This window comes from Nicotiana sylvestris, chromosome 7 (assembly GCF_000393655.2).
Source record: "Nicotiana sylvestris chromosome 7, ASM39365v2, whole genome shotgun sequence".
NCBI lineage: Eukaryota > Viridiplantae > Streptophyta > Magnoliopsida > Solanales > Solanaceae > Nicotiana > Nicotiana sylvestris.
The window spans coordinates 53,203,469-53,215,395 of record NC_091063.1 but is presented as its reverse complement, the minus strand read 5'-3'; the positions used below and the strand labels follow the sequence as shown (position 1 = coordinate 53,215,395).

Below are 11,927 nucleotides of genomic sequence, written 5' to 3'. Positions count from 1 at the left end.
TTGGATTTCAATTTTGATTGTCTAAAGGAAAAATTCTAATGATAAACAAAAGGTAAAGTATACAATATCCTAAAGTTCTAATGAAAATAATTTTTTTTTTCATCTTTCATTAATTTCCCAAAGAAACACCTCACAAGAAAATCGTTTTGGATTTTGGAATTAATGTCTTAAAGAAAACTTTTAAAGAGGTACTAAAAGAAAATTCACTTTTTTTTTTCTTTTTTTTTTCTTTTTTTGGTCCTAATATACTAAGGGAAGTATAAAAGCAAATTTGTTTTTTTAAAAAAAGAATTTCTAGATACTAACTTCCTAAAATAAAACCACCTCAAACTTTCTTTTTTTTCTTCTTGATTTCTAGGAGTAGTATTTCTAAAGAAAATTCTAACGGAAATATAAAAACGTAAAATATCTTTTTTTTAATTTTGAGTTACACCACACCTTTTCAAATACAAAATAAAAGTACAATAACAAAAAACTCGACATTGCTATACAAAACTAGAAAGTAAAAGTCGACGTAAAAAAACATACTCCAAACATAAAAATAAAATAAAAATAACAAATATAAAAAATCTCCTTAAGCAACTCCTGAATGCGGTGGTCATGGGGTATCTGTCATGCTCAAACTCCGGTAAGTGGATCCACACCTGTATGAGAAAACTTAAACCAACACTATGTGAGACAATAACATTCCCTACTAGACACATGCAAGACATGATTGAGGCTATTTTGCAAAATGACTTATTTGGTCAAAAAGTGGTTAGAAGTGCAAAATTTGGCTAAGACCCCGCAAAGCCAAGAACCTAAGATTTACTAGGAAGACCGGACCCTATGTGGGTTGCCTACGTATCACGCCCCGAAAGACAAGAATCAGGTAAGCGTAGTTCGGAAAGATTGAATACGGGCGAAAGATAAAAATAACAACTAATTTAGAGAAAATATGTTTTTTTTGTGTGTTTTTTTTTTTTTTTTTTGAAAAATGATGAAACATGTAAACTCTTTTTTTATTTTATTTTCCCTTTTTTTTGATTTTTGAATTTTTCAAGCTCTTTTTTTCTTAACAAAATGTAACACAAAACAGAATTAGGCCCCACTCGCTTTATCTTCACACTTCACCCTCTTTTTCTTTCTTCTTTCTTTTTTCATTATTTTTTTTTCATTTCTTCATCTACCCTCAGCTATCATTGGTCCGCCAAATGACCCTTTTACCCTTGAATAAATGCAACATGTAGCACATAAGATGCATCAGGATGGTCTTTTATTTCTTGGGGTATACCTGTTCTAGACGGACCCAACCCCTGTGTTGAGTCTCATAAGCCAAAATGCACATGATGCAAACAAACGTTCCTACTAGGGATCCGGCATGAGGTATTGTTATACTAGGTTATAAAAACTTGGGTTTATTTGTTCTAGACCTGGCTTACCCGAGCGAACAACTCAAGCCGAGAGGGGGCTGTGTACCGGTAACCAAAAGATCATCCAGCTTTGCAACTTGTCCGAACCTCGTTCTATTTGGGATATGACACTAACAGAAAGAAGTCACGACCAGCGTGCACTCCTCGGGAGAGAGAAGAGAGGGGTTTCGTAGCAGTTTATATATACAGTTCAGATAATATCAAAGCGATAAAAAGCAACATTTAGCACATTAGACTCAAACATGTAATAAAATCAGATAACAGATAAAACCAAATGTAACAATTCATCTAAGCTCGAATTCTTGAACCCTGAACAAGAGATTCTGGGTTCGTTCCCAAGCAGAGTCGCTAGAGCTGTCACACCTCCTTTTTACTACACCCCCGGAAGAGAGTATATAAGGGAGTTTTTTCCAACTTAGAGTGACAATTGAAACGGGATTAATTTATTAAAAATTCAGAGTCGCCACTTGGAATAATTTATAGTGTCCCAAGTTACTGGTTCAAATCCCGAATGGAGGAAAAGATTGACTCTGTATTACAATCCGCGAACCAGAAATTCGGGTAAGGAATTCTGATAACCCGGGAGAAGGTGTTAGGCACTCCCGAGTTCCGTGGTTCTAGCACGGTCGCTCAACTGTTATATTCGGCTTAATTATCTGATTTTAGTACATGTTTTAGCCTATGATACATTTTAACTTTGAAACCGCTTTTAATTTAAATATTTTTAGGAAGATTTCAACGTTACTTAAAACACGTCTTGAACCACGTCACATAAATGCACCCGCGGTCCTCGGCATATTTTATCTAACATTGTTGAGATTTGGATTTGGGTCACATAAATGCACACCCGAGTTTAGGAAGGTAAATTATTAAAATAACGCGCCTGAAGCAACTACGCATTTTCAACTTTGCGAGGGTCATGGAAAATTCGCTAAATGACACACCTCGAATTCTAAGGATTAAAATATTAACTGAGGGAGGGTCATGCATTTCAAGATTTTATTCGGCACGACACGCTTCAATCCCAATTTTAAAGGAAAACTCAAACTAAACTTTGAGGGATATTAACTATGTCTTGCCTAATATAGCACGCCTCAAAACCATTCAACTAAATGAACTAAGGATATTCATGTTTAAAACTAGTTCGAAATTAAGTACCACGACTACGTCACGGGAACCGTACCCATAATCATGATAATTTGTTAATCGTGCCTATAAAAAGGGTATATTTCCTAAATCCACTTTATTGAACAATAATCTCATATCAATTATAAGTCATATAACTTATTCAACTTCTAAAATAACGCCTATTCACGTCATTGTCTTAAGTTGGTAATTTGTCTAGAAAGAGATTCATCCGACTGTTAATAATTTGACTGGCTCAATGAAGCAAAGATTGATTCGGTCGAAATTATTTTCCTCTCATGTACTTTCAGAAATATTTTCCTCGACTGTTAATTCATTTATTGCGACAATCTTAGTAATTTAAGCAAAATTCTGTAAGCATTCATTTATCCCTGATGCAAACGTTAAAGCTAATAACTCAAAAATATCACACAATACCAAAGACATATAAGCAGGTTTCATTTTGGGACATAGAACAGAATATTCATCAACTAGTTTAGAATTTAAAAGAAAGGATGCGAAGAAATGAACCTCAAATAGGTCTGAAATTCAATTGTTTGACAGCTTTGAACTCAAAAAATGTGACGAACTGCGGACGGAAACTCGAAACCCGAACACGACCTCAATCCAACTCCAAGAGCCGAGATCAAAATACATGTTCGATTAACATTAGCGCCATCTCCAATACGGAGTCCAAGATATTGCTCGAGCACCCCAAAATCAGACATTCTAGAAGTATTTGTAATGTTCGCGTCTGTGCCCATGGGATTAGAAACAAGTATCTGAGAAATGAAACTTGGCATCCCAGTAGTACCACTCCTATTGCATGCTGTACCAATCTTACTTACTGGCAAAATTGAAAGACAATTCCTTCAAAGCCTCCCTATTAGTTCCAACGTAAGCAGCAACAGCTTCATCACTGAATACATTGCGATAGAGTTTAGCTCGTCAACTGCTCTACAATCAGTGGCAAGATGTCCGACTGCAGAATTTCCAATCCACGAAATCTGTCCGAGAAACAGCAGCAAATCCGGACAGAAATCACGAACTTAAACCTCGACCGACATCTCGCGCTCGTCAGCTCCAAATGAATCTCACGCACGAGCTCCGAAATGGACTCAAATTAACGAAATTCCAGCTGCAAAAATAAGGCTTAAGAACTAAAATTAGCTTTTCGATTAATTGAAATGCAACAATTACACGGATTGAAAAGAAGCGACAATTACAGTCAGAAATCGACACAGCTTCAAACGAAATCAGTAAAAATCGAACCGGAAAACCAACGGACAGTACCTCGACGCCTCCGGCGACCTCGAATTTGAACAACGACCCTAAAACTTTTTCCTTTCAATCTGGTTTTCTGATTTTCGCTCGAAACTGGATCATGAACGAAGAAACCAATTTCGTCTAGGGTGGAGATGGTCGTTCATGTGTTCCGTGCGAAGAAGAAGAAGCAACGGCGATGGGATTTTTGATTCCGGCGAAGAAAAAGCAGTGGGTGAGTCTGTATTGTTCTCCGCGGCGCTCATTTTTTTTTTGCAGAGTGTATAGGCGTTCTTTTTGTATGTGTTGTTTTTTTTCTTTGATTTAGGCTTAACCCTATTATATAGGTCTAGGTCTAGATGTGTATTTTTTTTTTTATGTATTTTGCCAATTAGTCGCTAGATCTTTTTGTGTTAAGTCATTAAGGTCTTTTTTATTTGTTTTTGTTCCAAAGAAAAGTCTAGAAGGGTCCCTAGGCTTAATGAACTAAACCGAATTGGGCCAAGAATTGAGCTCTAAAACTCTTAAAATTGTGATTCAACACCTTAATGAACTCCATTTAAAATAAGATAAAAATACTACACAATCCAAAAGCTAACATAAAACTATTACGTATTTTTGTATTTTCAAGATTATGTAAAGATAAAAATAAGGTACTATTTTTGTATATACTTTTTATTTAAATTTATGAAAGATACGTAAGCTAAAATATTTTTTTGTAAATTTCCATTTTCATGACGAAAATAAAGTAAAGAAGTCAAAAATAATTGAAATAGCTATATTAGGCCTAAATTAAATATTTACATGCTAAAATATGAAAAATCTCGGGGAGGGTCAAAAATCACATGTCTACAATCGTCGCTTTGTTGAATACCAAGTAGGAGACAAAGTGATAGTCAAAATCGCAAGCGGTACTTATTTGCGAAAGTCCATGACCCTGGCCTATTGTAAAAATACATTGGACCCTTGTCCATTGAAAAGCGCATTGGAAAAATTGCATACCGAGTGGATACCCCAGCTTGGTGGAAAATTCATTCCACCTTCCATGTCAGCCTTCTGAAACCTTTTCGGGAAGACACGGAGGATCCTTCACGGAGCCATCTCACAATACCTAGCATTCGAGGCCCAATGCAACCAGAAAAAGACGTGTTGAAGCTATTCTTAATGATCGAGTGATTCACGCCTCAAGGAAAGATCACCAAGAGTTATTGGTGAAATGGTAGGGCTGTGATGCAAAGGAGAATACTTGGGAGAGGGGAACAAACCTTAAAGCCTACAAGAGCCTAATTGATGATTATCTTGCAAGTAGCCAACTCAGGTGGGGGAGAATGTCAGGCGTAGCTTTATAGCCATGCCCCATGACCCCTTGGGCGAGCCCCGTGGCGTCCTAGCAAGCCTTTCAACGCCTAGAGCCACGGACGGCTCCGTGGTCTTGGCTGCGCCAAGTGACAAGCGCGCATGTGTCTCTGTCGCCCCACCGATATTCCTCGCCAGCGCCCAGCCGCAGGCAGATGCCAACAGCGCCGCGCGCGCAGGCCAGGATGCCAAAGACAATGTTGCAGACAACAAACCTGTTTCTGCCTTATAGAAAACTAAGTCCTTTCCATTATAAATATAAAGTAGTTTTATTTCACGTACTTCCATTATGTTTCTCTAGCTTAGTTAAGTCTAGTCTTGTAACTTTGGTTCATATTTTTTAAGCACTATTAGGGGGATCAAGCAATCAAACTTTCTAACAAGCAAACAATTCTCTGTACTGGTGTCTCTCCCTCTCGATACCACGTTGCCTTTCTGTAATAGCTTTCATTAATGCAATCAAGTTTTTTTCATTCTCAACTCTCATTTATGTTCTTTCAATTGCTCTTGATATTGGTTTTCCCGTATGACACTAACAATCTCGTCTAGCGTACGAAGGGGACCTCAGTTGGCGGATAGTGACTGCACTGACATCAGTTGCTTAGCCTTACATAGCCCTTCCAAGAAATCTCAAAAAGACGCCGCATAACAGTGTGAATGCGGGATACTTCGTAAACCAGGCTGCCCTTCTCGAGGAATATCCTAATGACTATCTAGTAATTCCAATTGAATTTTACTTCTTATTACAACACGATCGACGGCTACAATTGAGTTTTTCTTTCTGGTACATATGAGTTTATAAAATACTAATATGCTTAACAACACGTTCAAGAACATAATGACCATCTCCTTGCATGTTGCTGTGGTTGTCCAAAGATTGGAAAAATATATTATGCTAGTGATTCATGCATCATGAGATGAACCCTAGCTAGAATTTCAAAGTGTACCTGCATGATGAAAAGAAAAGGAGTAGAGAAAAATGAAATTAATTGTAAGCTTAGGGTTGTCAAATTATCGCGAATGAGTGAGCATTTAGTAGTAATTGTAGAGCTATTATATGGAACTTAAAGTCGTCCATAATTCCCTCTATTACTAGGGAGAAAATTATGAGCATCAATTACCTTATTAATTATGATCCTTTTAATTTACCCTTCCCTCTAAAAAAGTTTTCAAGTCGCATTGGTTCTAAGAACTGTAATTCTTCCTCTTTTACCTTAATTTTCTCTATCCTTTTCATTTATATATATATATACATCACTGGCTTGTTTCATGGGCGAAAATTTGGATAAACATGAACTTTTGGGCATAAATATATATATATATATATATATATATATATATATCAGGTAGTAGCATATCATTACTGTCAATAAAAATAAGTTCTCAATAAATTCACCACGACTAATTAAACTTTAATTTTTATTATAGAAAATGATACAATAATGACAATTTATTAAGGACAGCACTAATCTCTCCACCTTTCTTTCTACTGTTGACACTAAATAGGAAGCTCAGGAGTTATAGCTAACACACAACCTTTCTAAACCGTTGGATGGATTCTAAGATCAACGGCTGGCATTCCCCTCAGCTCCTTGCAAGAAGCCACAGTATTATAAGCTCTTTATTCAGCTATTGTCATATGACCATATCTTCCAAACTAAGAAGAAAACGTAAACACTTTCCTTTTTTTCAAAGCAAATTTCTTTGCTGAAAACATTCCTTTTTTCTTCTTCTTCTTCTTCTCTTTCCATGGATGGTGGTAGTAGTGCTTTTCATCCCTATCAAAACTTACCAAAAAATTACCTTGGATCAACTCCTCCATTTACTGCCATAGATAGGTTCTTATTGAGTCATGAAAATTATTTTTACCCTTTAAGTAGTAGTAGTAGCCATGCAAATGGAGTTTCTTGGCCAAAAAGTTTACCAGAGCCAAGTTTTATTGAAGGGTTTTTTCTCAACGAACAAGAGAATGGTTTAATAGAAGAAGTGAAATCAGTTCAAAAAAATAAAAGGGAGAGTGGGAAAAAAGCAAAAGAAGGTTCTTCAACAACAAATTATTTGGTCAAGGGTCAGTGGACTGATGAAGAAGACAGGTAATATACTTGTCCAAAAAAAGAAACATGAATTTTCTTTATTACTTCCCGAAGCTCGTTTCTTTTCTTAAATTATCTTTTTCGCTACTATTTTATTTTTTCTATAACTGAAGTGTTCTACTAATTTTTATATTTTTTGTGGATAATGAAGGAAACTGCTTAGGTTGGTAAAACAATTTGGAGTAAGGAAATGGGCTCAAATTGCTGAGAAAATGGACGCTAGAGCAGGGAAACAGTGTCGAGAGAGATGGCATAATCATTTGCGTCCAGATATCAAGGTTTTCGTTTCCCATAAAAAAAATTCTGTTAATTTTCCCTTATCTTCCGAAGCGTTAAAATTTTTATTTGTCAATATAGCCTAATACAACCCTAAAAAAAATGTCTTTTGGCTCTCATGACCAAATAAGAGTGTTAAATTTTAAATAGATACATGCAAACGTTATCTAAGAACTCAGTTTTTTTTTTTTTTTAAGAACTCAGATCCGCTCTAGATTTTGGGTGATGTTTAATCATTCAGATTTCCACTGTCCATTTTTATTTTAGCCAGTAACCAAATATTTTTCCAAATATTTTCAAGCCCCTTAATTTTGTTGTTTTTATCCGCTGAAAAAAGGTTGTTTTATTTTTTTGTAATGAATGATTCCTCTATCAGAAAACATTTTTTGATGTTCTTTAAGGACTAGAATTAACCTATAGAACTTCAGATGTTTGAAGATTTTCTCTCCATTTTTTTGGTTCGGAATTAAAGCTTGGGCCTGAAGTTCTTTATGAGAAATGTCTTTTTCGATTTGGTTATTTAGTTTTTATGCTCTTACCTTTTTGGTCACAAGGATTTCCTCCAAAAAGGTATTTTAGGGTTTGTTTTCTACTGTATATTTCTTTCATTCTTCTCACAAAGCTTGACTGATTTCAACCTCCATTTTCACGTGACTGTGAAACTTTTCTTTGACAAAGCATCAAAATTTGTTATAAAAGTGACTCCACCTCATTGGAAAAGTAATTAAATATGTAGATTTCTTGTAAATTATGAACATCTTCACTGTTAATTATATATTTCTTTATCACAATTATCTTTTGATTTTTTTTTTTCTTTTAGAAAGATACATGGAGTGAAGAAGAAGAGTTGTTGTTAGTGGAAGCACATAAGCAACTTGGAAACAAATGGGCAGAAATTGCAAAGAGAATTGATGGAAGGACTGAAAATTCAATCAAGAACCATTGGAATGCGACTAAAAGAAGGATGAATTCAAGGAGAAATAAGAAGAGAAAAAATCAACAAGATGGCCAAAATGAACGCAAAAATCGCTCCAATATTCTCCAAGATTATATAAGAAGCGTGTGCTTCGCTGTTGATTCTCCCCTCACCACCGCCACATACCACGATGGCGGTGGTTCTGGTGGTAGCGGTGGATGCAGTTCCACCACCACCACTATCACACAGAGAAATAGTAACATCACAAATGCAACCCTAACATACTCTGACGATGATTCTCCATCGTTGCTCACTCATCATACATGTGATGAAGAAATGAACTTCATGCAAAATTTATTTGGAAAAAATTCACTCTTGAGTGACAATAATGGTACTAAAGCCATTGATCACTCTATGGAGGCAAAAGTAACTCAAAATCTTTTTGACAACAACTCATCTATCTCTAACTCAGCCTTCAATTCCTTTGGTGAAAATCCGCTATCTAAGGGTCAAGAGGCTCAATTACAGTATTCTCAACATTTTTGTCCTGACGTTTACCTTCCGTACCTTCTAGATGGTTCATCTTATAATCCGGAGTGCTTCGGATATGGAAACATCATGAATATGCAGATGAATCAAGCAACTGGTTGTTCTTCAGGAGGAAATAAGGCGGAAGTTGATTTAATGGAGTTAGTTTCATCTTCTCATTTCTCTCAAGGAACCTATAACAATACCTTCTTTTGATCTTATTAATGTCACGTTGTACAAAATGACACTTGCTAGACAGGTCTGGTGGGATAGTACTGTTGTCTACTGATTTTTTTTTTCTTTTTTTCTTTGGGTTTAAATCATGGATTATCATAATCTGGTCGCGGTATGTTTTGAAATGTTTAATGGTTCTCGTTTTATAGTTAGCCATTGATCGATGATCATGTATCCCTTTTTTTTTTTTGCTTTTCTTGTTTCTGTCTTCCTTGTACTTGTAATATAATTCTTACGTATGATCAGATGAGCTCTATCCGATTAATGGATTTAGAGGACGGAAAGTTATACACACGTACCTATTGATTGTAAAATAGCCAGCTTTTTTTTAACAATTAAGAAATACTCTTCTGGTTGGATTTAATCTCCCACCAGTATTATTTTGTTATCTGTCACAATTGGTTAAATATATTGACAACATAAAGGTTTTTCTTCTTGTGTATATCACTTAATAATCATATTAAGTACTAATTCGTGTTAACAAAATTCATATTGTTTGACAAATGCTAAGTGATCATACTATATATTTAAGCAACATTCCACGGAGAAATGTTGCCGATCAATTTTATACAATATAATTTTTAATCAACTGCCAATTAAACTGCAGATAATTAATTTAAAATAGTTCGCTGGAATTGGTAATTTGAAAAAGGGATGAATAATCTACTAAAATCTATTGATAACGCAAAAATCTTTGGGAAAGTTATGCTATATACCCATAAAAGACAAAAAAAAATTACCCGTATCTCCCATCTTCATTTTTTTTTTTTTCATTTTACACCTATGCACATTTATTTTACCCACTCTACCCATTCTTACCTTCCTCATTATTTAGCATGAAAGCTCGTGTTCTCAGAGATTCATTTATGCATCTTTTTTTTTGTATCTTTTAAGTGCATCACCATTTTTCAATATTTTACATCATCTTATCATAATAATACTAATTAAAAAATAATATAATGTAAAATTTATTAAATAATATGTAACACTATAAAGATATATGAATCTAGAGAACACAAAAGGATACTATTATTCTTATTATTTTATTTTGAAAAAGGTATCCATCAATGTTTATGCTCACACATTCAATAGCATATTTAGAAAGTAAATTAGCTAACATTAAATTTTATTTCAATACCTGCGTCTAGAGTTTTTTTAAGAAACTCTATTTTTCCCAGCTCTGCTTTTCTTTATTTTTAGGTCCTTTGATACAATTTTTTCATTTCAAAATCAAAAAATAAAATTAAATATAGTAGCTTATTATTCTTAGACTCATAAAAATATAAAAATAAATACTTAGAGTACGGCAAGAAGTAATTAAGAAAAATACTAAAACCACTAGCTTATTTATTAAAACCTAAATTAATAGAAAATATGTTCTTACAAATATTCTTTTTCTTTTGTATATAAAAATATATTTTATATCTTAAATATGTATCTATTTTTTTGTATTATTTCACAAGTAAAATTCGCTAAAAATATTATAAATATTAAAATATTAAATTTAAGCTTTAACTTTATTTTTTATATTTTTTTTTGAAGGAATGAACTAGTCCTCTATGATACCCTAACATTATATGATATATACCATGTGGGTATCATTGAGAACTAATGAGTATTTTTTGAAGGAATGAGACAGCCCTCTATGATACCCCGTCAGTATATATATTTACCAGTTTGATATTATAAAGGACTGAGCTTTTTTTTTTTTTTGAGAAATAAACAAATCCCCTATGATATCCTATCAGTATCTGACATATGTATATTGGTATCATAAAGGATTGAGGAGTAATTTTTTAAGGAATGAATAAGTCTTTTATGATACTCTGTCAGTATATGACACATACCATAATCATAGAGGAATGATAAATATTTTTTTAGAGGAATGAATGTAAAGATCTGGCCGATCGTTTTGAGTGTTGTAGTCTAGTTCCCCCATTCACTGCTTATTCTATGCTTAATTATTGTTATGTGACTTGTCGAGAAAGTTGATTCTGTTCAAAGAATATTTTGGAATGCGATGAGACACTTAGTCTCAATATTGGAAGCTTAAGTTGAAAAGGTTGACAAGATTTTGACTTATGTATAAACGACTCCAGAATGGAATTTTGAGGGTCCTGATAGCCCCATATGGTGATTTTAGACTTACGAGTGTGTCCGGATACTGACTCGGAGGTCCGTAATTTATTTAGGCTTGAAATGGTGAATGTTGAAAAATTAGAAGTTTTGGAAATTGAGAAGTTTGCCTGAAAGTTGACTTTATGATTATCGGGCTCAGATTTTTGTTTCGGGAGTTGGAGCAAGTCCGTTGTATCATTTATGACTTGTGTGCAAAATTTGAGATCAATCGGACGTGATTTGATAGGTTTTGTCACCAAATGTAGAAGTTAGAAGTTCAAAAGTTCACTAGGCTAGAATCGATGCGCGATTCATGATTTTGGCAGTGTTTGATGTGATTTTACACTTTGAGAAAGTTTGTATGATGTTTTAGGACTTTTTGATATGTTTGGTTGAGGTCCCCGAGGGCCTCGGGTGGAGTTCGGATGGTTAACAGATCAAATTTTGGACTTGGGAGATTGCTGAAGTTTTTCTGGTGCACAAGTCTGGTTTCCATATACGCGATCGCGTAGACAGGTCCACAATCGGGTAGGCTTAATTGGGCAGCTAAGGTTTTGTTTTACGCTTTCACGATTTGAGGGCTGCGATCGCATAATAGAGTGAAGC

At 34.6% G+C, this 11,927-nt stretch overlaps 1 protein-coding gene and 1 long non-coding RNA gene across 3 annotated transcripts; one reads left to right on the top strand and one right to left on the bottom strand.

Annotated features, from left to right (window-relative positions):
- Nucleotides 1-394: 394 nt before the first annotated feature.
- Nucleotides 395-4,094, bottom strand: LOC104243339 (uncharacterized). 2 transcript variants are annotated; one of them, XR_011400949.1, is made up of 3 exons: nucleotides 3,831-4,094; nucleotides 3,069-3,675; nucleotides 395-644 (listed from the first exon to the last, which is right to left on the bottom strand). It is a non-coding gene; the product is annotated as an uncharacterized lncRNA (long non-coding RNA). The 2 variants fall into 2 exon arrangements; XR_715175.2 differs by having other exon boundaries at nucleotides 395-3,675.
- Nucleotides 4,095-6,905: 2,811 nt separating this feature from the next.
- On the top strand, nucleotides 6,906-9,185 carry LOC104243341 (transcription factor MYB119-like). Its single transcript, XM_009798517.2, has 3 exons — nucleotides 6,906-7,249; nucleotides 7,401-7,527; nucleotides 8,346-9,185. Exons 1-3 carry the CDS (start codon nucleotides 6,906-6,908, stop codon nucleotides 9,183-9,185), a joined length of 1,311 nt encoding a protein of 436 aa, XP_009796819.2.
- Nucleotides 9,186-11,927: the final 2,742 nt, after the last annotated feature.

Coding starts and splice junctions, on each gene's coding strand:
- LOC104243341 (XM_009798517.2), top strand. CDS start 6,906: ATGGATGGTGGTAGTAGTGCTTTTCATCCCTATCAAAACTTACCAAAA. Junction 7,250..7,400: donor TGGACTGATGAAGAAGACAG/GTAATATACTTG, acceptor TGGATAATGAAG/GAAACTGCTTAGGTTGGTAA. Junction 7,528..8,345: donor ATTTGCGTCCAGATATCAAG/GTTTTCGTTTCC, acceptor TTTTTCTTTTAG/AAAGATACATGGAGTGAAGA.